Raw genomic sequence first — 27,911 nt, forward strand, 5'->3', positions numbered from 1 at the left:
GAAAGAGGGATTATGAGGGGCTTCATGGTCTGCATGTAGAATGTATACAGTTGCTAAAGAATGAGTCCCCCACACCTAATTGAAGGCACTCTACAGTCTGTTGCTAACAATAGGTAACAAAGGTCACCAACTGTCTGGTACAGTCTGTCAAGTTTAGGCAGATGGATTTATTAGCGAAACTCATCAAGATTGGGTATTACTGACAACTCTAGTGTAGGCCAGGGAGCTCCAAAGCAATAGTCGTAAGATTTGGGGTCAGTGGTACAAAGCTATTTCTGTCATGTCTGACACAAATGACCAATATATTCTGATGTTTGGTGCTTGTGGAAGTTCATATTAGATGTGGCATATAACATGAGTGAATATGGTTTCTCAGTTGTCTGTAGCACTAGCACTTTTGTCATAGTTAACACTGAACAGAAAACACTATCCCTCAGTAGTTATCTGTGTTACTGTTTGATCTTCAACACTTTGTCTTGTTTCAGTTGTGTCATTTCAAACACAAACGTTCATGACATATTTTGTTGTTGGCAGTTGCTTTGTTCTAGTTTGGATGATAATGGTGATGGGTTCCATTCTTCAGTTACAAAATGACAACATTTTGTGACTTATTTGTGGTGAATAAAGCTGTAAAGTTAATTACTACCCACCCACATTACTGGCCTATTAACATAATCATTATCAATTAATGGACTATAATAAATAAAATCATAGATGTAATTTGGAGACGGTGAATCCACATCACTCATCTGGCTGTTCTTGAAGCCAAAGTGAATGGTCAGTCTAATGTTCGGATCTTATTGACTTGATGATGTACAAAGAAGTAATGAGTCCGAAGCCTTGTAATATTTCTATTTGTCTCATAAGCTCATCTGTTGGAAATGATGTCAAAAGACAACTTTGAGCTTGCAGAGTCTTAAGTGTTTTATAGTAGCTTTAAATTGATTTCTCTATTTTCCTTTTGTTGTTGGGTGAATGTTCTGCAGTGAACAATATTGCAGATGTTTCACCACAGATGATTCTTGACTGAGACAAGTTGGAACCACCAAGTCTAGTTATTCCTCCTGGAGATTGAATGGAAGCAATAGTTGTAATCTCCTTTCCTTAGTCCTTACATGTGGCAGGCAGGCAGGCAGGCATCAATAATGTATCCTGTACCTATTTATTGACCCCTGTTTGGAATCAAGCAGGATGGATTCAGCAATATTTATCAATGTATTACCGTATTTTCTTGAGTATAGTGGGCACCCATGTATAATGCGCACCCCCCTCTAGCGGGTTCAATATTTTGGAAAAAAAGAAATTTAAATATTATGCGCAGAAAAAAATTACACCGTACCCTTTCAGCGAAGTCTGGAAAACGAACGGGTGATGAGAAACTTTGTCAGTACAAATTCGAAATTTGAGATAAAAAATCACCAGACATGTTTATTTACTGTTTAAATAGTATTTATTGTTCTGCTAGGCATTGTTTTATATCCAGGGATTAAGATTACCATGTGTATTTTCTCGTAAACTAAGCTGGAAACAGCAATCAGTTGTACACACGTTTTCTTGGAATCGACCGGTGATTCGGTCAAGACACACCCAGTGATATAACTTTATAGGATTTTTAATGCAAGGATCGGCAAAAATTCTATCTGAAACTATTTTTTTATCAGGAATAATATATTCCATTATTTTCTTAATTATATGCAGCCTTTACTAAACATATTTAAAACAATAATAACCCTAAGCAAAGCAGCTGATCGCTATTCCCAGGTATTTTTTTTTACATGGAACCAGTGTGACCAGTCACCGTCAAGGCTCACGCGCACGTGATCGCGAGAATTTCATGTTGACATAGAATCGTCAAACAAAAACAAATATGACTTTTAATGAGTCAAAGTATGTCATTTATGATATATGTTTCCATTCTCTGTCAACTAAAGTTCGTTTCAAGGCGTCAATAGCGGTATTCTGACCGTGGTTGCTGTTAATAACGGTGAGTTGTGCGATCTTCCGATCGCTTCACACACGATTTCGCCGAAATTAATAAAAACAATATTAAAAGTAATTTTGAATAAAATTAATGAAATAAGTTACAAACATAAGTCCAGATATACAAAGAACACTTTTTATAGCCAGACAGTGTAATTACATGATTATTTTGCGTACTTCATTAATGATTTGTTGACATGGTATTTCCGGTGTTTCCACACAGCTGTGTTTTTTGGAAAAAAAGTGCGCACTATACTCAAGAAAATACGGTATGTACAAATGGTATTCTCTTTTGAAATGGATTTGAACAAGTTTTCTGTATGTATAATGTGCATGAATAGGAATGAATAAAAGGATTATCGGGTTTTTTACACCCATGGAGCATATATGGCTTTATTTATGCCAACAGGCCAATTGTTCATCAATTACGATACCAAATCATTCAATCACGCAAAATTGTTTCCCTGTTGGTCTGAGAAAAACACACACCCCAAGTTGCATTACATCAATCACCCTTGTATGTCCAGATCATGAAGCATCAGCTTCAACAAAAACTGCTTGTTCTTGAAGATGGAAACAAACAGCTCTGAAATGAGCCAGGAGATGACTGGAAATGTTTTGTCAGTGTGTGATGCCCTGTACAGGGCCAATGGTACGGAGCTTGGCAGGACAATCTTTACATCTTTATCTCAGTCCAGATAACATTACAGTACAGTCCTGACACCAGGGGATCATTCGATTTCTACTAACCAAGCATTTATCAGTGCAAATTAACATCGGTCACTGACCCTTCCCCAAACCTGGCTAGCCATTAGTGGCCCCCAAGCAAAGGGGGGGTATTTTAATCTAAATATTTCTGAGGAGTGTCCTCTTTTGATCAATTTGAAAAAAAAGCAGATATTTGTAAGAAGAGGTCATGGATTATCAGGGATACAGGATCGTTGTACAGGTTTATTGAAAGCATTCTGCGATATGATTATTGTGTGATACCATATATTAACAAGTTATAACATGCTTTTACATTTTAATAACATGGGTAAGAATACTTTGACATTGCATACAAGAAATTATTTATTTTCTCATGGTTTGGTTTTATATTGTTATGTCAGTCAGTTTGAATATATAAATATGTTCCATAAAGAATTTCAAAATCGGTCTATAAATATGTTCCATGAATGGTGTTTCACTTTAGAGCATAGTTCACGTTATGAATATTAAAAAACTTTCAAGACTTTTCTTCAACCCCAAATGAACTAATCACACAACATGTATATCCCTAGGTGTAACATTTATGATGTTACGGATATAAACTCCCCACGAGGTCTTGACGGAGAATGTAAGCCCGGGGAAGAAGGAAAGTGGGGAGGGCCGAAGGCCTGACCCAATTACCTGACTCCCCGGGCTTACATTCCTCGTCAAGAGCGAGAGGGAATTTTATATCCTACTTATGAACAGAAATACCAGAAAAAATACGGAAGCATTGACATACCTTATAGTTAAACAATACAGTGTATTGCGGTATAAAGGAATTCGCTCAAAATGTGCGAGAGAAAAAACATGTGCAGCCTGGCCTAGATGGAGTCATGACATGATAATCTGAACAAATTCTCATCACCTGCCCCAGTAGCTCAGTGGGAAAACAGTGGGTTACAAAACTTATATGTGAGGTTGCAGGCTCCATTCATGTCATGGAATTTTCTCTTTCACAATTGTGTTCACATCAAGAGGCATGTGTATCAAACTTTAAATTTCACAGAATGCCCGCTTACCTGGGCATATTTAAGCTGGAATGCCTTTATGGGTTTACCCGAGGAAAAGTCGAACCTATATTTATGAGTGACATCGTCAGAGGTTTATAATGCATTTACATGCGCAACTCTCTTGTATATAGACCGGAGGCCTTTTGTCCAATAAACTTCTTTTGACATCTGACATATATTGACAACTTGCTTTCAGAGACTTGTTCATCAGTAAATGCCAGTGTTCATATTTCGTTACTGATCATGACATTGGCAGCTTTCATGACATCTTCTTGAGATGAGCAGGTTTGATGTGTTGATACCGGACCCAGATTAGTCAATACAAGTCCAAATATGGGTTATTTAGTTAAGTATGTTCTGTAACTAACAGTTTATTAGCGAATAATACATATGTAATCTTAAGAATATTATTCAACTACTAAATTGAATTCAAAGATAACGGTAATATTTGTAGACTGAGCGGTTGTAGTGCAAGCATTTGTGGAAACTGTTTGAATAGTTTTTGCTCTTGAAATTCACTCCTCCTGAACCTGTCAGATTAAATCTGCTGAATTTACCCCACGGAAATCTCCGATCTTTACTTGATCCCCACGACGTTACTGGTCCTTCAGGCACAATGAAAAAGGTTCTGTGTGTAATTTCAGTAGAAGTGAATGATTTGAGAGGTTCTCCTGAAGGCTGTGAAGAAATCCGAGCCAGTCAAGACTATTGGCCTGATTCTAAAATAAATGTATCAACATTTTTGTAATTGTAGATTTGATATGATATTGATCTGATTTCATTGACAGACTGTTTGCCATCACAGGTAGCCTATTTTTAGTGTAGAAGAACATGTTGTATTGCTGGATAGTATTCCCTTGAGTCTTGGGGCATCATCAGAGAGATTGTTCTTCCACTCACAGACCTGGTGAACAACAGGCAGACATCGGCAAGGGATTTTTATACTTCCAAGTGAATTACACGTTGTGCCTCAGAAAATGACTGTTTGTAAAAATGGAGCTGATATTGAATTGAAAGTTATGTGACTTTCAGAGAACTTGACAAATGATTAATGCATTTCTAACAGCATTCTCTGTAAGTTCCTGACAAATAATTGCAGGGAAGAAGTATTCTAGGAGTCATAGTGTCAGTATCTAATCACTTGAGATTCACAGAATTTTTTGATACAACTGCAAACTGCTTTTATTTCCCAGTTACTTCAAAGTTTCCAAAACAGCACAAGAAGAACATTCAAGATGTCTTCTTGAACACACATAATGATCTGTGATGCTTTTGAAATTAAAGTTTTATAATTTGACTTTATTTTCTTTACTCTATGAAAACCTAGATAAGATATATAACTGACAGCAGGGTTGTTATTGTTTCCAGGGCAAAGTTGAGAAAAACCTATTCAATATATGTTCATGAACATTTCACAGACCACAGGATCTCCGGCAGTCCTGCAACATGACTATGGAATTTATATACTAGTATATATTATTATTTACTTAAGCCGAGGCAAGTCTATGTCAAACTGAATCAAGTCTTGTTTATATGACAGCAGAAAAGGATAGGTTTAAAGAAATGTTTTATAGACTCAGTGTTAGTCTGCATCTCAGAGTGACTTTTGGCATGGAGAATTTTCAGATTGACTTGTTATTGGAACCAAGGACACATATTGAGTTAGGGTTTACTTTTAGAATTCAATATCATTTAGGTTTTAGATTTTGTCTTCCATGGAAATAGTTTATTCTATATTCTTCTATGTAAGGGGATATTATTTTGCATTTTTTTGTACAATATTTGACTCCTTGCTGTTATTTTTTAGGAGTTGATTTTCTGGTAATGGCAATTCACAACTTAAATAATATGACAATATACACAAAGGCAAGTTAATATTTTCAAATATGATTGCAACCATATATCCACATATTCATTGTCATGAGAATAAATGTTCTTGTTTTGTCAGTTTATGTTGTGGTGAAAGTCTGATAGAAGCAGTTATCTTTTGAGTTACTTTTAGTGAGCCAGTGTTAAGGAATAAACCAACATGTGCTCAGTGCTGTTTATCATCATATTGATGGCATATACAAGCGTTAGATCCTGGTGTATATCCTCTTTAGCACAACAAGAGACAGATCCTGTTGAAGTTTGTTTTTTACTCATTGACTTTAACCCATCTCCACTTTCTTACCTCAACAAATACAGGCACATTATAACTTTAAGTGGCATTTTAGAAGCTTTCGTATCAATGAAGACAGAGTTGACCTATGATTTCAACTTCCTTATTTTTTTGGTGTGATGTTTTAGAACACATGCAAATAACTTTATCAATTAAGTGTTTGGTCTCGATTGTACCAATCACATCAAGCATGTCTATAAGAGATCCGTGTCTTCATGCTGCGATAGTTATGGCATGAAAAGACATTCATCATTGCCTCCCTGAGGAATATTCATACATTTGTCCTGAAGATAAGACAGGGATGCTTCCTCTCACACCATCCTACTGAGTGAATGAATAAGGTTATATGAGACATAGATACTCTCAACATTTGCCTGTATCCCACACAGAAAGCCCTCTTTTTGCATTTTCAGTGTTTTTAACATATTGCACATCCATGAATGTTATAAGATTAGCTGGCGCACTGGGTATAGGCTTGCAAGTAATGTGGTCTCGATTGTACCGATCCTTGCTGTTGTAATGGCACAAAACCTTCAAACATACAAGTGTAAAGTGACTTGCACTTAAAATGGTGGCTAAGTATTTCCTTGAACCTATGTCGGCAAGGAAAAGAGGAAAACAAAATCCATTTTGTTTTCCAACAATGCACTCAAGCCACCTTCATAGCTTGCAGTTGTTTAACATGTACACTGAATGCCCCAGGATATCACACCAGTGTCTCCTCAGCTGGTGCTGTCCTTATCTCAGCATCGGCTCCTCTATTCCTAGACAAGCAGGTTTCTAGTGTAGCAGGTTTCTAGTGTAGGTGGGACATGGGCTGGCTGGGGTAGTGTAGGCCTGGGCAACTAACTGTAGTCATCTTGTCGTACAGGCTGATGATGCAGGGAGCTGATTTCAATGGTCTGGGGAAAGGCCAGTGTAAAAATAGTGGCATGTAATGCATTTTGTATGTAGCCTTACTGTTTCAGGAGAGAGGGCCTTGTTGAATGTGGTCCATGTTGGAGGTTAATTAAGAGTACATGGAAGTGCCACAGGCTGTGGAGAGTGTACAGGTGTATTGCCTGAATAATGTAGGATATTAACAGGGACAAGGATAGATCGGGGAAAATGGACATCAAAGATGGTTGTCTTGGAATAGCATTTCTTTTTTAAATGGCATGGTATTTATTCATCAGTATGGTGTAAAAAGTATGCTAATCAGTTGTCAAGGAGACGTTAAAAGTGTGTTTCAAACTTTTTATTAATATGGATTTCTTTTTAAGTAGACATTTTAGGTAGAAGAGAGTTTTAACTTGTGACCAGTGTATAGACATTGCAGTTTGTCTTTCTTCCGCACTGAAAACAAATTATCTCGGGATGAGGAGTTTTGTGAACTGAATCAACCTACTTTGCATTAGCAGGTTGACATTTTTCTGGGTCAAAATATTCCTATGGTATCTTCAGTGTGGGTTTTCACTGAGAGATGAAAGATTGTATTATCATACTGCTTATCTGGTAAGTAGTTTGTACCTACACCACTTCTCACACGGCAAGTGTTAGGCTGGTGCTTCAGACATGGTACATGTAGCAGCATCAGTAGCTGTCACTCCTCTAATGACTGACAGGTGGGCAGTTAGCTATCAACAAGGCCAGTTTCACCAGCCATATGGTCTATCTGGTATTCCACATTCAGGTGCTTAGTCTCCAGGTGAAACTGACTGAAATTGACCGACCGAAGTTGATTGAATTGAAAAGTGTATGGAAGCCATAATCTGTCATATGTTCTTGTCTGGTCTCAAGGCTATTGGTGTGCCTGACTTTCAGTATGGTTGACAATATATTGGGAGAGTAGTAATCCAGTATTAGAAATTGGCACTAGTCCTGTAGTCCTTGCCAAACTTAAGGTATCCTAAAGACTAGTAGAAATTTGCCATTTTTGAGGGTTTTGCTATATGTTATCATTATAAGGACTAGTGGACTAAAAATGTTAGTTTCTACCCCTGTAATAGAACTTTATCTTCATAGAAGTTTACTTCTACAGCGATAGAAATTAGCATAAGCCCAACAGCTAACTACAGCGCATGGTGTACTTAATGTACAGGCTTAGCAATTCTGACCAGCTCACCAGCCAACCAGCACTTACGGTATACGTATACATGTTGTATATTACATTGTGCTAGGACAGGGTTTTGGGAACCCCCAATAATTAATTTGAAGGGTCCTTGCAGGCAATATGAGGGTCCTGTAAAGTAATGATATGGTGTAGTGTCTGTACATTCAGATAGTTTCTCTACAGCCTGGAATGAATCAATGATCATGTGGACAGTGGTTATGATTGATGGATGAAATGACAGACACCCATAATTGTTCTTTATGCACTGTAGGTACAATGAATATTCAATATTGTGCGTCCGTCGGGATGCAGTATATTTTTTTCTGTGTCCATTCTCTACATACTGAATGCATACTTGTGCGTCATGTACAACCCTGGGCCAGTAGAACTATCCAGTTTAATTTCTATCAATGATGAAGTCATTTTTATGGACATAGTTTTTTAATGTACAGTTAGAGATTAATTTCATGTACTCTGTGACTGATTTTGATGATTTTATTGATTTTTATTATTTGTAAAATGCAGTGTTCACTGCTAAAATAGTACTAGTTTCAAATATTGATGTGTTAATGCTTGATACATTGCTTTTCTGAAACAAGATATAAAATATAAACAAGATCTTTTGATCTTTTGTTGATTACAAGAACTGTGATTTATGTTCCACCCAACTGAGGATATATCACACCCAAAACTTGGAATGGAATGTTAACTAAGATTATTATCTTTAATACAAATATGTTCTGATGGGTTGATGATTGTAATGAAAAACAAAGACAGAGTACAAAGTTTCAGGTAAATGCCAAAGGTAGCTTGAAGCTGTAATTAATTGTGATCGGGTCAGTATGAATGAGAGCCAGCCTCATCGTTTCTCAGGAAAAGCAATCTTGTGCTCTCCTGGCTTGCGTAATTAACGGGATTGACAACCGGCAAGTTCCTGTACCACATTATTCCCACTCGCATTTGTCACCACCAGGACAACTTGCAACTTCTGACTTTGTAATTTCAGTTTAGATTTATAGAACTGATATCTGCGATTTTGTTTTAATTTTACATTTGCTGAGTGATAGATATCTTAAGTAGGTGATAGTGAATGAGGACTAGTTAACTTTGGAAAACATTCCATAGATCTTGTATGTGAATGGGGTTGGTGTTTATGGAATGATGGAATGAAATGTTCAAGGGATTACCCTATTCGATGTAGTAAGCAACCAGCTCTAATAAGCACCTACGGCGATATTTGCTAATATATTGGCTAGTGAACAATACCAATTAGCGCCCCTTCCCATTGATCAATATAGAAAAGACTTATTTATTCGTGTATAATACATACTTGTGTGTTATATGCACTCTTAATTATGGCCAATTAAATTCTGGAATATATATCTGTCGTGTATAATACGCACAGACATTTCTTTTGTATCATTTCAGGCTGTTAGTATAAACCACGAAATTTACGATCTTTCAACTCTGCTCTTTTCTCACCAAATTTTTATTCTAATAAGAGCCCCCTTTTTCTAATTTTGAGAGCGCCCTAGGCGCTTATTACATCGAATATGGTAATGCTATAATGGATGATGGCAAGATGTAAGTGCTCAATTGGTTGTTTATATGTACTTACTCAGTGGAAAGAAAGATTTTCAGAAATGTGTCCTTATACTTTGGCGCCAGTTGTTTGGTGTTGCAAGGTTTGTGTAAACGTTATTTGTCTGGTTTTTTTTCATAGTTCCATTATGGCAGAGATGACTGATTAAATTAGAAACATTTTTATGAGACAATCGCCAAATTGTTGTCACAATGCAAATGCTGGAGATGCATTATGGATATCCAAATCAATTATTGGGCACACTGTGCATCTTGTTAGTATTCCCTGAGGCCTGTACCTTTAAACTCTTTCACACAAGAAAAGATAAAACATGTCTCATTTGTCACTTTCCTGAAGCATAATGTGTGCAGCAAATTTGGCTATTTAGAATAATGGTCTGTCGCAGAGTACAGCAAGTCAAAGTCTATTAGTAGTAACACAATAACATTGGCGGGATCTTCTGTTGGCAACAAAACCAGGCAAATGTCACGCAATGCATGGTCTTCAGGACTGGCCCCAGCTTATGAAGTCCTGGCAGTCGCTGTGGAGGATGGAGCTAACTTGTCTGGGTGTTCATTTGTAGCAATAAACATATTCCTTGTTACGGGCAATGTGTGGGGTTTATAGATATTTGATAGTGTCAGTATCACATGTATGCCTAATGATCTGGTGGAATCCCCTAAACTCTGTGAATGTGTCGGAGCCAGCTTGGAAGTTTCAAACCTGATGTGTCAGAAAATAGATTTAAAATATTGATTTTTGCAGTAAAAGGTTTTTGTCCTTTAAATTTGTTAAAGAACAGTATGTGGGGGTTAAATTCACAGAAGCTGATTTTTTGTTTTATGAAAAAAGTAAGTTTGAATTTTATTTACTAAATCATAAGTATTGTTTGTTTTTATATTATTATGAATTTTAATTTGCAAAACATTTTATGTATTTGTCTGAATCTTGTGCCCTTATTGGACTATTTTTTTTTAAGTGCAGATTACTGTAGACTGTGTTAAATATAACAAAGTAAAATTTCTACTTGATAAAAAGATCATGATGTATGAAATAAAAGAATGTTAACCAACATTTGGCACCATCGGTTTCCATTTGACTGTAGTGTAGTGATATATTTAGCTGCATTCCGTGGCCTGGTTTAACCCCATGATTGCATGTGGCCAGGATGTTGATTTCATCAAGTGTTCAGCAATGTACATCCTTCACTTTGTGTTTTGACAGCTGTGGAGTCTATGTAAACACAGTGTCATTGATCTGCCCAGATCTATTGCGGTGCTATTTGCCATCTTATTTCCCATTGATTCTGTTCAAAATGATGGCCATCATTAAAACTAATGATCTCATTACGTTGGTGACAGCAATGATGTACATTTCACATTTTATGGATCATGGGGAGTGAGGTGTTTCACCTCAGGGTGTGCTCCAGTTACAACCCCTGCCCATATAGAGGTGAGGGTACAACTAGGAATTGGTGCCTATCGGTCAGAATCATGATTTGTAATAGATAACGGATATTAGTTAGTTTGCCTTCGGCAGATGATTGCAGACATGTTTGTCTTGTGGCCTGAAATTAATTTTGGGTTGTCACAGAAAACTATTTGTTCAGAATGATTATATAGTTTTGGCTGGGTGAAAAGTAACAAAATGATACTTAATGGTGGTTTGGTAGCACAGTGGTTAAAGATGTTGCTCATTATGTCTAAGACCTGGGTTTACTTCCTTGCGTTGAACCATTGTGTGATCACCATGTCCCTGCCAGTCTGGAATATTGATAAGAGTGGCGTAAAGCCATATTCACTCATCCCCATTGAACAATTGAGGCTTTGGAATAGTCATGAAGAATCTCATTGACCTGATATTCATTTGGATTAGATGGAGACAGATAGCTGAAAGGTGCATGTTGTATTAAATACCATCGTCTTTTATTTTATACCTTGAAACTTTTTGAAACACCAGGACATTCTGGATTTCTTGGCCCTCATTACTGGAACAACAACTCACTCAAAATGAAGATGTTATCCCCGCTTTTTGTGTGAAATAAGAATTTTGTTTTTCTTAAAGACTGCCTATACTGAATTATCTTGTCACAGTGTCCCCTGGGATAGACCTTAATGAATAATTGGGTTAGTTTGGGGCCTGGAGTCTATGACAGTTTGGAAAGGCTCTCCTGGGTGAGGGCTTGAATGAGTTAAAAAGGCCTTCGGTCAGATGGAGGTGATTCATCGGTGGAACATACACACTCATAGGGGTATCACACGCAGATCAAAGGAACCACCGTGTTACAGCTTCAGTCAGTTCAGGGAGTCGGTCTCAGTGCCCATTGTGATTCCCACAACCCTAAATGTTCATTTGCGTACACCTCAGGTCTTTGGCCCCGACATTCGTTTGTTCCAATGTACAGTTAGTGAAGGTGTATGATTGTTCTTTTGATGGACTCGAACACTCATGTATAATTAGAGGGAGGCTAAAACAATTATTTTAAGTGTACATCCTTTTCTGAAAATTAATAAATGACAACCCCAGACAATTGTGTCGAGATACTTATCTTACTTCTTCTTTTTTTTAATCAGATATTTTTTTATGCTGATCTACTGACCAGCAGAACATGTTACCAAAACAGAAGTATTCCCTTTTTGAGTGTTATTATAAAATAAAATAAAATTTTGTTTTCTTCAGTGCAAAGTTTATTGGAACAATCTGTAACTTCTGAATTCTTGACACAAATGGTCCATTCATAGTCACTAGAATGTTAATGTGTAACACAACTTACAGTTGTTAGGGGTTGGCCAACTTTGCCAGAATTTGTATAGTTACCAGAACTGTGGCATGTCAGAGTGACCTCTCAGTCCTCATGTCATTACTCCCCCTGGGGTATATGCATGCAGTAATATCTTCCACATAAGTGAAAGATCCTGTCAGCACTTGGTATGATCTACATGCCTGTATGTGGTTAATGTGCTCCTAGGGATGATGCAGGGACCTGTTTCATCCAATATTTGGCTATTGGGTTTCCAATGTCTTTCTGACCTTGTTGAACCCTTCATGGGTTTAGATGATAGAGCATAGTCTTGTCTAGTCGTTGAAAGGTCTTGTTTGTACCCGAGTGTGACCTCCTTGGGGAGTGCTTTATGACCAAGGGCTGACAAACTGGGCTCTCTTTGCGGCCACAATAAAAGCAATCAATACAATACAGTAGATGAATTTGCAAACAGTCATGGGAAGTAGTTGTGATGATGGTCCAAAATTGTTTAAAAACTTTATTATTTTTTAATGAATCTAAGTGTCCTTTACTTCATGGATACTAGTTTTCTCTTTACATTGTATTGAAGTTCATCAGAGGACTGTCATATCGTGGTATCTGAGGTATCTTTGTTTTGATATGCTGGGCCCACTTGCACAAAACCGTCTTAGCGTTAAGATTATCTTAAGTCCATGTTAAAGTATGGGAGTTACGGTCATCTTAGCGCTAAGATCGCTTTGTGCAATTGGGCCCTGGAGATGATTCTACATATTGATGGTAAGGATGTTTAGGGTGTTGAAAAAGTTATGTTATGTTTGCTGGAGGCGGTGAAGTAAAAAAGACATAATGAAAGAATACTAAACCATTTGGTTTAGCTTGAATGGATCCTATGAAGTTAGATTGTGCGAGCATCCTGTCAGTTCCTATGCTGTCTCAGAATACTCATGCAACCATGTTATGCATGGACGCATCTTGTCTGAACAAAAGAGAACTGTTAGACATTGATTGGTATTGCTGAATGACATTTCTAGATAGAAAATATGAAATTGCTGTGGAATGTTCAAGGCTTGCTACATTTAACTGACAAGTCTGCATATTTGATATTTTCTTCATGAGAATCTTGCTTCCATTATGAGCACCCTGTAACATCAGTGTGTGCCATCCGGAAATGTTTGGGGAGTATGTTGATGTATCACTGAGTGCTGAGAGGTTCTCCCCCATAATTTATTTAGGCATTGTGAAGTAGGGACTCGGGGAATGTGCGAGGGTCAACATCAAGTGCATCTTCTTACCACCTCGCAATTTCAACTGTTGAGAAGGAGGTAAAAGGATCCCTCTTCAGATCGATTATGGAGGTTTTGGGGATCAGAAATACAGAATAGATAAGTACATGACAAGACTGATATTCAATAAAACAGAATTCTTGTATAGTTTTTATACTGGAATGTGTACTTCAGGAAATCAGTTTTTAGATTTAAGAAACATTGTGGGGTGGGGATTGTATGCAGTTCATGCAGTTCAAGGCCTGTTCCATCTCCCAAATATCATCAAGACTTTGTTATATGTGTCCATAAGATAAAGGAAATAGATAAGATATTCCCAAACCTCTTGAAAACCATGCAAACGGAACAACTTTGGTCCACTACCGATAGATAGAACCCAATTGTAAGGTGGCTACACTGCGTGTAAATCGAGACGTAAATGAAGCTAATGAAGAGGGCTTAGTCTGGATCTGGCCTAAGCCTGCTGGGATATGGGAATCTGCAGTATGGTATGACTAACAGAAGAGAGTGGACAGCTCTGCTGGACAGTGGAAGGACATCGCTGACCAGTCTGATTCATTACTCAGACAACACCGCAGTATGTCCTCAAGCGCTGGACAGTCAGATATCTGCTTGTGTTAAATCCCCTTTGGCTTTCCATGATGAGCAAGCTCTGGAGACATTGATCTGAACAACTCGTGGGAACTCTTAAATGTGACCAGAAAGCAATTTTTGTCTTTTACATCAATGGTATTAAAGAAACAGATCAATCATTTTGTAATAAATTCTAAGGTTTGACATTTCTAGTTGGTCTTCGAGGTCAATCATTTTGGGTTTCAATATTCAATAAAAGAAGAACCTTTGTTTAAAATGTATTAGTCTACAATTCAAGCAAAACATAATTATTATCAACTTTTTATTCTCTTCATGAAGTAATTTTCTTTTTTCATTTTCTTTCCTTCAAATTCTGCTTCTCAAATTACATCATACTGTTTGCCCATCAATGCAAACATTAGATGAGCCAGACTTGAATGATGCATTTAGGAAGAGAGAACCAATATCACTGACACCTCTAAACAAGTTTTATTCCTGTAATAAAACTTCCTGGGAATCATTTAAAAAATCTCCGTCACTCATATGAAATCCCAAATGTCAGATGTGACGTGTATTGGGAATCTGTAAGACGGCCTTTCCTATAAAGACGGTGGCCCAGGGCTGGGTGAGGTGAACTCATATCCTCAGCAATATTACAAACTAAATCAATAGTTACTCATAAATAGAAACAGTTCTGTTTCCTACTTGTTAAGGAACGTCCTCGTCAGTAGCCACGCTCTGGTCTTGGCACAGAAGGAAACCAGCTTTCACTATGAAAGGCTTGAGGACACTTACAACTTGTATTTGTTTAGCTTGAGGAAGTGGGCATTCAGGGATTCTCGCTTTTTTAGGCTTTGTATTTTTTCCCTTCAAAAGTCGATAAGTTTTGGATTGAACCGGTGTTGAATAATAACTGGTTACCTGCACATTAATTATCCTTAAAGGAGGAATACTTGATGAATTGTTGACAAGTTTCAAAAGCCATTCTGTTGCCTGGTTACACGCTTTGGTCAGAATGGTGTATGGGGTTGTGTCAAGGAGGGTTTTATTGAGGTTTGGATGCTGTCCCCAGAATAGATGACTAGTTGAGAGGCAGAATACAGAGATATCAAGCTGGGAATTGCCAGATCAGAAGGGAACTTATCAGTAGTATGTCTGTTCTAGATATGATGTTCCTGTCACAGTAGGTGGTTTGGGCCCCGTTCCACAAAGTGATCTCAGCTCTACTACTGTCGTAAGCCTGTGTTAAAGTATGGGAGTTACTATCACTTTAGTGAGGAGATCACTTTGGGGAACGGGGCCCTGGAGATGAAAGAGGTGATATTGCTGATATTTTGTGTTTTACTCTAAAGAGTATTAGTATGTTACAGGAAGACAATGATTGGGTCCTTTGGCAGTCATTCAAAACCCCTGTGTGTGTGTAACTCCCATTTGATGAAGTGCATTAATCTGCAGTCTCACCCAGACTGAGACAATAGGACGGTTTGACAACCACTGATTTCAATGTCTAGATCTACTGATTTCCTTATGGAAAACATTCAGGGTGTTCAGTTGTTAACAGCATCTAGCCAAACCAAATACTGAAACAGTTTCTAATATTAACATAATTTATGTTATTAAGTCAGTTTACTGCTATACACATATTTTGATCTACTTCCGCTCACATATCATTGCAATATTATAATGATGGCACCAGGTATTTATGATGCTTTAATGATCTTAATAAATCCCTTCATTTAATTCAATACTTTGTGAAACATCAATTGTTTATCGAAACTCAAGGTCTTTGAAAAGACTTGTGAATAGATATCCTTTTTTTATATAATGTGACAAGGCAAAGCGGATATGGTAGCCAGATAGTTTCAGAAATTATTTGTAATATGCTGTCTGTCACATTAATCCAGTTTTAATTGACACTAGCAGCTGTTACTGTGACGTAATTGATGGTTGTTGCCCATCCTTGATTGTCATTCTAGAAGACTGTCTAGGACAGTGACATCCATTGTCCTTGTCATACATGAGCGTTAAATGTCAAGAAATATTTGTAATCTATGAGAACATTATTGGAAATGCATTCTTCAAACCCTTGACAAGATGTAATAGAAAGTTGACAAGAAGAGAATTATGAAGTAATAAATGTTACTTCGAAACCATTGCACATTGACTGAAATATTGTTGTTATAATGGATAGTTGTTGATAATGATAATACTATATAAGAATGCTGCATTAAAACATAACATTGTATTAAATCTATTTATAGCCATTATTTGTCTACACAGTGAAAGTCATTATGGCGGTAGTTAAAATGGAATCATTTTAATGATATGAATATTGTGATGTAATTGATACAGGATGATGGGGTTGAGTGAACCTTTTTTCTTGCCAAAAGGGTTAATTAACTTTTTGTTTTTGAAGATTTATAACTTTTATGCTTTAGCTCATGGAGATGCAATAATTTCTGTCAAAATTGTAGGTTAAGTTTTTGCTGGGTCATGATATTTATTTGCAACTTACCATAAAGCTCGACGATCATGCCAAGAGGCATGACAAGTAGAGAGACGAGGAAATCGGCGATGGCCAACGACATTAGGAAATAGTTGGTCATGTTCTGGAGGCGTCGCTCCCAGCACACGGCCAGACACACCAGCAGGTTGCCCATCGCTGAAAACAGTATGATGATGAGGAGCCCGAAGATACCCCATCGTAGGCTGGGTTCCTCTGCTATTTGAGTCTGATTCCTCTCTGTTAAATTCCATGTCAGATATGCAACTCTTGTCTGGTTCCAGTCGTTAATTCCATGACTACCATTCATACTGTACATCACAGGTATCTAGGTATCTACTCAGCTTTATAATCCAAAATGAAATATTCCTGTCATTTTCATCCCAGATTGAACCCGACTGACACCAGGCTATCGAAGCAGTCTTCCTTCTGGTGACAGGTTGTGAATCCAATGCAAACCAGTAGCTGGTGTAAGCTGTGACACTTAAACTGTCAGATGGACCATCTTCTCTGCTGGCATGATTGGATGCTAAAGATGTTATCCTTGCTATTCATAGTAAATCAAGGGCACAACACTTCAACACAACCCTGGTTATTCTGGTAGAAGCTTCTAATTGCTACCTCAGATAGCCCGATACCCAGTTCTACTAGCTGGCTGGATGACGGCTGTTTGATATCATTGATAGCCCAGCTTGATTAGATTAACACTGGTACCGCAAATGTTCATTATACTGTTTCCAAAAGCATGAAACTTTATAAATATTCACCTGAATTTGATTTACATGAATGATTTTCAAACACAGCTTTAAAAGCGATTGACTTTTTCAAGACACATCCGTTGAATGCCGAATTAACAAATCACTGATTTTGTAATGAACACTCCTCCGGCATGGTAATGGGATGACACAATCTGGTGGAAATTTGCCCGTGCACACAGATCCTGCATACATGAAGCCAGAGACTCTTCAGCACTACAGGCCTTGTGACTATCTACGCTGGGAGTCAGCGAATGAATGAGAGATACACTGCAGAGCCCTCATCTTTAAGGACGATAGCCTCCCATCCCTGTACAGCCTGCTATCATTGTATCAGGGCTGTAGTGTGTTCTCTGTTACCTGCTGGTAGGTGTGGCAGTGCACTACCCTAGCGCCAGCAACCAGCGACTCGCCAAGGCGTTTTTCAATTCTGGACTAGTTTACCATTCCATGGATCTGTCAATATTGAGCTGTATTGATGTTGGGAGACACTTAGGACTACTTGGTCGTTAGGCAGAACTAGTCTTACAGTATGTTAGGGGATTGTCAAGATTAAGAGACTCTTTCTTGTGTTTTAGGAGGGAATGAAGTGCTTGTGTAATATTGTGGTGCATTGATTAGCAGAAGATGGAATGTTGTCTGGGGTTAATTGAGGATTCCTTTGTAATTAGCTGTTTTAGGAAGAAAACTAATGAATTTGTTAAAAGTGTGCTCTCTGTTAATTGTAATTCTCTTTTTCACTCTTTGAAGCATCGTTTTCTATTGATTTGATCTCTGGCAGAAGTTAAATGATTCATTGGCGAAGAGTTTCGAGGATGGGGATTAATGAATTCTGTTCTTAGTCGTTGCCTTGTGATTTGAATTAAAACTCAACTCACTTAAGACTGCAATGCTTGATTGCATATACTGTAAAAATGTGACACTTTCTAATTAAATCCAAGATCACTGATCAATCTGTAGAGTTGTATTTATTCACAGGGCTAGAAAAACTGTAAGAATCTGAGGCACTCTTGGAGCTACCGTATTTGCTCAACCTTTGCGCTTTGTAGTTTTTCCATCACCTCGGAGAGCAGCGGACGACATAATGGATGAATACGCTCACACGATTACACAGGATTGCATTAGCTCCCTTTGTATTGAATTAGCTGAAACTTAACTGAGAGACAATTTGTACTCCCTTACGTACAGACTTTCCACAGGGACGAGGCAAGCTGTTGCAGAGGATGGTCATGATTGCTGCGATGCACAGCCATGTTTTTGAAGTGCTATCAGTGTGACAGTAATGATATTGGATTTTTGAAGATATCTGTTCTTGATATGACTTAAATATTTATAATGAGAATTCATTTTGTTAAACTATTTCATTAAGAATTTTCTTTTCATAATTTTTGTCTATATTGGTGTAAATAAAGATGTAATTGCTGGCTGAACAGAAGAAAGGTTGTGAACATTTGTGTCATGGGCAAAATTACAAGGATACATGGAGCATTAAGTGTTTGAAAAAGGTTTGTTGCACATAACAGTTGCTTAAAATGATATGTTACAGTTTCTGTATGAATCAATGTCGTTGGTGGGTTTTTTCAACTACGATTTCCTTGTGTCACGTGTTTCAGTTTTTTAATGTCTTTTGCAAACTGATCTGTAACTGTTTCTACAGCAACATCAAACCCACACACTTTTTCCCTTTATTGTCAAATGGTTGCCATGATATGTTCAGCACTCAGAGGGCATTTTGACAGACAAAATTACAGTTAGAAAGCAGTGGTTAAAATTCAGATTAATTCCAAGAATCTGGAAGGATTGGCAAGTGTGATTATATTGCCAATCTGGTTAAGAAGTTGTGAGTCCAGGTATTTCTATGGACTGAACAATTAAGACAAATGACTACAGTGGAGAATGATTTATACTCATTTTATTTTGATGGCCCGTTGGAATATTTATGGAACTTGTCTGGCACCTGTTGGGGGTACTGGTGGCCCATTCATGTAAGTCGCCGCGATTCGCTGTGCAGAGTTGTGTCCCTTTGGCACACCAGAAACCGATGATTGTGGGTTCGAATCCCAGTTCACCCCGTTTATGTTTCTAGGTTTATCAGCGCCATACCTGCGCTCATGGGTTTCACCGAAGTAGTAAACGTCTCAGACTTGCATCACTTTGGGCTTTCCTCCCACATTAAGCTGACACGCCGTGATATAACTGGAATAATGTTAAAAGCAGCGTTAAACCCAACCCAACTCTCACTCACTCACTCACTCACTCACTCACTCACTCACTCACTCACTCACTCACTCACTCACTCACTCACTCCTTGCAAGTGGACATACACATACTGCTTGATTTTGTTTTCATCCTCGTTGACTATTAGCCAAGGAAAGTTGTTCTTCCAGCAGGGAAAGATCTTTTGTTTTCCCATTTATTCATGAAGAGGTTGCCATATTGGTGACTACGACAAAACTCCCTATAGGAATTCAACATTCACATTGCACTCCTAAATAACCAACACCTGTTCAAAATTCAAGCAAAACCTTTTCTTTTTGATGCTGTGTTTGAATGCACAATACAAATTGTGTGCATCTAAGATGAGTTTAATAGCAAAAGTAGATTACACTCTCAAATATCTTCAGCAATATTGATCCTAATTTAATTTCTTTATGTTACTAAGCAGTCGGAACATTTCGCAAGATTATGAATCTGTAGTTCATATTAGAGATGTTACTGTGCAGCTTAGAGACAAGGAAATGGTAGGAGGGATTGTGGGCACTATTGATAATATCTGTCACAGACATAAGTTATCAATCTCCAGTCCCCTGCAATACTGACTCAGTAACAGGAGTGAGAAATGAACGGAAGCAAAATCCACTTTTTGCTAATTCTATTTGATATGTCAGATGTATGATCTCAGTTGTGTGTGATCTCGGACTCATGATATAATTCATAGCTTTTATTTTTGTAAAGGTTTACTAATTACATTTGCTGTGGATAGTTGTATACCTACCTGTCAGATCTGCTGCTGGTCTGAGTTTGAATCCCAGATTTGCCTTGACAATGCCAGCCATGCTTGGGGGTTTCACAAAGAGGGCGACCCATGAAGATCCGGGGTAGGATAGGTCTTCAGCAACCCATTCTTGCCGTAAAAGTCGACTATGCTTGTCGTAAGAGGCGACTAACAGGATCGGGTGGTCAGGCTCGCTGACTTGGTTGAAGAATGTCATTGATACCAATCACGTGGAATGATGCTCATGATATCAATCACTGGATTGTCTGGTCCAGACACGATTATTCCATACAGCTGGAATATTGCTGAGTGCGGCGTAAAACAACAAACCAACCAAGCACAAAGAGGGTAAAAGTCAGTCTGGGTTTTTCTTTCGTATGAGCTAACACATGGGGATAAGAGTGAAATGCTGTCCCAAGCTGTGTCATCTGTGTCTTGTCAGTCTGGTCCTGCTCAATCCTAGACGCAGGGCTTCAGTAGAGTGTCAGTCAGTTCACTGACGTTATGTGAAGTTACTAACGAGCACCCTGTGTGATACACTACAGGTGATCAGAGGAACTCATCCAAACCGTCAAGGGATAGATGATGCCATTCATCGAGAACTCTGTATCTTTGGCATCCAGATATATCTGCATTACACAGTGGAGAATAAAATATGGGGAGTTCATTCATTTAACTCTTTTGATGTGTCTACTCTGGTTTCATTTGGACGGACTAACAAAAAAGCTTCTTTGATGTTGAGCATCCAATTTAGCAAGGGGAAATGACCCTGACTCTCCTATGTTGCCTTTTTATCATTACAAATAAGATTCACTTGCGATATTCACTTGATTTGAACAGATTTGATTTTGTTGATGCAGATGTTATAAACAGTTGGTTAGATTCTTTTTGCTCTTGAAATCTGAAAGGACAAATGTGGGTGTCCGCTCTTTGTAAAATATCTTTGCTGATCATCCAGTTTTTGAGTGATATTCGAAATCTGAATTTCAAGCGTTTTAGAATCTAATTATTAAGGATGTGCGGTATTATCGGTATATCGGTAAATCGAGGTTCATTTTTTTCACAGTACGTATCACATTGTAATTTTTTATGCATTTTTTAGGGTGATTTCAAAAAGCAACAATTTTTATGATGTGTTTAATGTTATATACTTGCCAAATGCCTTCGTTTCCCAGGAGCGAGCATCTTGACCAAGTAAACATTATGTTGTACCAGCATCTTGTTTTGTTCCGTTTATGAACTTCTGTTCATACCTTAATGTATCAGATTGCTTCTGAATTCAAAATTTAGAATTATACAAAATACCGTGATACATATTGCAATACAGCCTTGTGCATCGCAAAACATTGTGATACACTTTAAACCTCCAATACCCATCCCTGCTATTTTTCTGTTAGCTTCAGATATCAACAGCATAGATCATATGGATATATAAAGCTAAATCGTAAAAACATCATGAGGTCTAAGGTATTCAACAGATCAACATGAATGACATGAAATTTCAGTCTTGTTGATAATGATACAATACAATATTGATTTAAAATGTATCTGTCTGCTACAAAATCAAATGCTGTTAGCTGAAGGGGATTAGTTGTGACATGAGATCCACCATAGTGAATGGAGAAACGAACACGATGTCATGCTTTATCACGGAACTATATCCCTGGAGAGCTTTAAGGGACTTTCCAAGGGATTAGCAGCATTGTCCTGTCATAGGTTTGTGATTTTCAAGTCTGGAATACTCCCACGATGGGAAATTCAACAAGATTTGTCTGAATGTATTCATGCACATCTTTCATAACCAGTTATCCTCTTACTGAGGAGATACAAGCTGTTAGGCGATCCCACCGTCCACTTTGATTCGGAGCTTGAGTAGGTCATCCAGTGGTCGGTGCTGGCCTGCAGTGGGACTAAGTCATATCACTGGAAAATCTTACTGAGAGGTTTTATTGGTGGTATGTTGGTACATTTAACAAAGTAATAAGACTCCATAAATCTCATAAAATGCAGTTTTGCCAAATCTGGATTAAAGGAAAAGTTTGGAGGCTATTTGGATGCTTGAATCATCTTTAGCTAATTGCCAGGTTTGGTGGGATAGCCTAGTGATAAAAATGTTCACTTGTGAGGACAAACACCAGGGTTGATTCCCACAACAATGAAGCTGATGTCCCCAGCTGTGATAGTGTTTGAATATTGCTATTTTTGTTACTTATATTATATAATACTTGTAACTGTAGACACATGCATTTTCTATCACCCATGTTTGTTTGCTATTAATATATTGTATACTCCCCAGAGAGTTGAGAATGATAATCGGAATGCGAACAGATCCACTGATCAGGGAAAAAATGAAACTGCATTTGAGCAGATACTAGTACCTGGATTCCTGTGGTATGGAAATGTATACTACTACTACTACTACTACTACTACTACTACTACTACTACTACTACTACTACTACTACTACTAATATAGCTGCACACAACATCATTACTATTTGAAAAATAGGATGATAAGCTCAAAGCAAGCAGAACAAAAACTTAGCTTGCATTTGTATGGTTAAATATGATTAAACTTGGAAATTGAATATCAAATCAACAACAAAAAATTGAACATCAACGTAAAAATAGTACTTGGAAATAGGGCTTCCTTAATGGTTTGCAACAACCTCATCAGTGACATCCATCGGTGCCCCATTTCAACTAAAGTGTCATATTTTCATAAACTTTGGTAACTAAAAATAACGTTAACTTATGATTCAAACTCTTGTGGGGAAACAAACCTGCCCCCCAAATCTCTGTTATTTAGGAGAGGCGACTACAACGGGGGTCTGAAAAACTTCAAAGCCATTACTGAGGAGGGCGCTTGTGCCCATCCCTTCCATATTAGCAGAAGGTGTTCGGTATTGCATTCTTGATGTAGATTTTGCTGTTTGTTTGAACATAGTTAGTTTTATGTTAGTCAGGTTTCTTGGGTGCTTCAGTGAAGAGTGGTTGCCAGTCTGCAGAATTGTAACATTGGTATTGACATAGCGTCATGACAAACTGGGAAAATAATCATACATGCCTCTTCATTACCAGGTCTGGAGCATCTTCATTATGTCTGATGAGGCATGCAGTGAGATCAAACACATACCCAATCCTATTGTGGCATCAGACTGATTTTGTACTTTTTGTGTGGCCAAAACAGATTGTTGATCTTAATGATTTTTGTCACAATAGCCTCTGTGACATTTGCATGGGGTGGCACATATGGATTTATCAAAGCAAAGAGTTTTCTTTGTAATTCCAGCTTTTTATAATAGATAATCAATTTATGGTACTTTCTTATGACAGTTCAATATCTTTGTACTTGGTGTGAATTTAATAAAAAGATTTGATTTTGGTATCTGCTAAATATGTCCAATTTTAGTGGAAAAAAAACAAGTTGTTGCTACATTGGGTCTTCACTTTACACTTACAGTTTTCTGTTTGTATATGTTTTGGTATGTTTACTGAATCACATCATTCAGGAAAGACACACATTTACTTCAACATTTACCTTTTCATTTCATGTGTTTTGATGAGGGCATATGTTCCACTGGTGGTCATTCTTTCAGAATCTTTGGTTGTTGCTTTTCTACGTTTCCATCTTATTTTGTTCAGATAGAATTTATAACATTGATGAAAGTACAACTGATTTTTGTCTGCAATAATTGAATTGAATTTGTTTACATTCAAATACATTACCAGCCAATGGTGGTGATTGGTTGTATGTGTGTGTGTCTTGCACTGTTACTGCTGGAGATTTCATCCCTATTTAGATCTGATTTCTGTGACGGGCTTCTGTGCTCCTGATTCAATACATCAATCCTATTTCTGTAATGTAAACCTAAACACAGGGTTTCTGAAGGAAACTTGATTTTGTGGCCAAATCCTGACTAAATCATTTATATTTTTGAACAGCTGACATGGTTGTAATTACGGGGCTTGTTCTTGCTGTTTCATGAAAATCCAGATGGATTTATTTGGAGTGTAGCATCATAAGTGCCAACATTTATACTGTTTGGTTCTTTGGGATCAATCAGCCTTTAGCAAAAGATTAAGGCAAAAGTATCTGTCTAAAAATAACCTGCCTGACAAAACCTTCAGCATCTCTGTCAGTTTGGCTGGCTTACTGTCAGGGAATAATGAAGAAAATGTCAAATAATTCCTTGCCCCAACAAAAGACTACCAGAGAGAATAACCATGAAAGCCATAGAAACTATGTTGGAAGTGGAAAGGAAAAGGTCAAATTTGATTGGTTGGCCATGTTGGTAGTGACCCCTCGTCACAGATAATGATGGGTTTGTCGTCCATGGTTGTGATTGAATCTTGCCTGAGATGAGGACATTTCACAGGAAGTCCAAAGTGAGCATGTCAGAGAGAGGAAGAAGCAGGGTTTCGGCTTGTCTAGACGGTCCAGGTGATGGATTGGAGCCCTTGTGTAACATGTCAGTTGCCTTACTGCTGAATGCTAGCAAGTGGCCAGTAAATAGGGAAAATACAGGTTTTGTACAAAGGGATTGTGGGTGGGTTTTGTCAATTTGTAGGTATGGTGGGGTGAGAGTTCTCAATCATCCAGACTGCCTCCGTGGTCAGAGAGCAGAAGGTAGGGGGTTTGATCCCAGCCGCTTCAAAACAAAAGATGTTAAAAGATGGTACTTGTTGTTATCTTGCCTGGTGCTCAGCACTAAGGGGCTAAAACAAGGAATGGTCGGCTCGGAGCACACTGTCTCTGAGTGGGGTATCCATGTTAAGCTGCGGCATGGTATCTCAGTGGAGTCACTCACTCACTGCAACATTAGTCAGAATGGACTTAAAAGGTAATCACATATTAAAGATCTCATTAGGGGGCATGGGTGGCCCAGTTGTCTAAGGCGCCGTGATCAGCTGTGCAGAGTTGCATCCCTTGGGCACGCCAGAAATCTATGATTGTGGGTTCATATCCCGTTTCACCCAGATTATGTTTCTAGGTTTGTCAGCACCATACCCGTGCTCGTGGGTTTCACCAAAGTGGTAAACGTCTGAGACCTGCATCACTTCGGCTTTCCTTCCACAATAAGCTGACACGCCGCGATGTAACTGGAATACTGTTAAAAGCGGCGTTACCAAACTCACTCACTAAAGATCTCATTGTCTCTTTGAGAGATGAAATACCATTGGGTTAATCTCTTTCTCTCCATTTAATATTGCAACACATGCCCTTGACGTCACGTTTGTGCCAAGGCTGCTATAAACATTGAATAAAGCAGGGCAATACTTAATGAACACGCCTTTTGTTTCAGTTTCCCATCTGTCCTGTGTGATAGAGTTGATCTTAAAATGTTTGAAGTAAATCTGATCATTATGGTGTGAACAGCAGGTCACTCTATCGGAAGTGCAGTTGTTTTTTTTACCTTCAGCCTCTGATTAAGTTTGCTTGTACAGACTGCTCCCACTACCTCATTGACAGACTTTAAACCTGCCATAACATTTGACTATTTGAAGCACTGTAACCTTGACCAGGAATTTTAAAAATGTCAAAGAGGAATGGCAGTGTTAATCACCCCATATTGTTTTAGTTGCTCAATCCAGGTCAGTCATGCATCTAATTCAACAAAACTGTACACTTAGATTCCATTGATATGACCTGAAAAAAACGTCCCTGTTTCCATTTCATCTCCTTCCATATCAATTTTCCAAGTCGTGATCTAAATGTCACATGAAATCTTTATTGAGCGCATGGTAAAGTCCCTGGGCCCAGTCTGTGACAGCACCACAATGACGGTACCACGATGCCTCCAAGTGCACAAATCCAATAATGGTATCTGGACAAGGCAAGCCATCAAAGGTTGTAGATGACATAGGTGAGGCCACTTTGGCTTGATCTCGGACTCATGCATTGAGGGCTTCAGAGGGACAACATACTGACAATTTTCCAGCTTACATAGTGCACAGAATATTACCCAGGCACCTGCTGGTCAAATGTGATTAGAACATGCTGCCAAAGCTGCCATAACTCTCTGGAGATTTTCAACCAAGATATTCGTTATCCCAATATTAATGTGGTCTCCTGATTTCTTTGATGTCATCATGTGTGCTTGATAAGCCATGAATGGGGGTTTGTTTGAATTTAAGTTGGTCGTGTACAAAGGATATTGATGACATACACATACTGTTTGGATGTGGACTATTTACATTTCCTTGGAGTAGTGTGTTAAATTGGTGACTGATTTACAGTAATTATTCCTGGAGACAGTAGCGTTAATGAAGACTTATGACAAGTCTATAAGGCGGCTTTATGAGTTAAGCATAAGGACATAATACCTTTTTCCAATAATGTGTGTAGAAGGGCTGACTTGCTGGGGGAGACGTGTGTGGGCGGTGTGGGCGGTGGTGGTGGGTTGTTTGGGATCAGTGGGTGGTTGGGAATTTGATTGTTTGCAACATGCCATGCAACTCTGTTTTTCACTTTCTCAAAATGGTTTGTTTGCACTTCCTGTGTAACTGATTGAATACAGTGCTTGGCTGTGACATCTTTCATTTCATAAGACCAGCACATGTAGCACACTGATATGAGCTGACCCAACTGGGAAAGCTGTGTCATGTCCACTTTTACAACAAGGATCCGCTACAAGGTCTGTCAGCACCTAATCCATGATCTTCAGACTTTACAAAAGCAGTGAACATTTCTGACATGCTTCACTCCAGGAATACCATCTTCATTAAACTGATGTGCTGTGATGCAACTGTTCAAGTTGAAGTGAAGCCCGATTCACTGATGCATTATTATAGTAACTTGATGTTTCCAAGGGCAGACTACCTATTACAAAAGCTGACTAACATTAGTAACAAGATCTGGATGGTTAATTTATTATATAGTACTTAATTGGGGACCAGTCTACTGCTTGGCTGTGTCTGCCTTAATCTACAGCAAGGATTGTTGCTAACACTGTCATCCAGATATTCATCTAAAAAAATTCACAATCTTACCCTACAGGCTACGGTTTTAAACTGTTATGGTGCTGACTACGTAACTTTATATAACTCTTGTGACTTAGATACACCAGATTTCCTCAGTACTGAAGGGTCTTTGAATTAAATAAAATTAATAATAAATTTGTAATTGGCTATAGCCATCTGTTGATGCATGCTCAAGGCGCTAACACCGTTATTACCCCGGTCAGTGGATCATTATGCACTCAATAATCTTTCTCAGCTCCCTAGGGAGTATACAACCAAAGCTACCTGTGAGGTGCTGCAAGGTTGAGTAACTGACCGCATCCTACAGGGTACCTGTACACTGCTGGGTGAACAGAGGCATATTTTCAAACAGTCATCAGCTTAAGGAGACACCACATGGCAAAACAGAATCCCTAGACACTTGTGTGAACTCAAGTTGTATTTGTCACCAAGTCAGTCAAAGTTGACGTTTTCCACATACAAGCAGTGTAATTATTTCCTTGCCAAGCTGTCAGTACTATC

General features: G+C 38.3%; 2 protein-coding genes across 2 annotated transcripts in view; one reads left to right on the forward strand and one right to left on the reverse strand.

The window, feature by feature from the left end:
• The window catches only part of LOC124141339 (D(2) dopamine receptor-like), a 39,614-nt gene extending 21,570 nt beyond the window's left edge, over nt 1-18,044 (reverse strand). Inside the window, exon 1 of the mRNA XM_046509315.2 lies at nt 16,690-18,044. Within this exon, the coding sequence (XP_046365271.2) occupies nt 16,690-16,996 (307 nt within the window). The 5' untranslated portion in view covers nt 16,997-18,044. The remainder of the gene's footprint in view (nt 1-16,689) is intronic.
• Nucleotides 1-27,911, forward strand: part of LOC124141338 (26S proteasome non-ATPase regulatory subunit 1-like) — a 257,574-nt gene that overhangs the window by 88,742 nt on the left and 140,921 nt on the right. The window lies entirely within an intron of this gene.

Source organism: Haliotis rufescens, unplaced genomic scaffold (genome assembly GCF_023055435.1).
Source record: "Haliotis rufescens isolate VD_foot unplaced genomic scaffold, xgHalRufe1.0.p SCAF_25, whole genome shotgun sequence".
Lineage (NCBI taxonomy): Eukaryota > Metazoa > Mollusca > Gastropoda > Lepetellida > Haliotidae > Haliotis > Haliotis rufescens.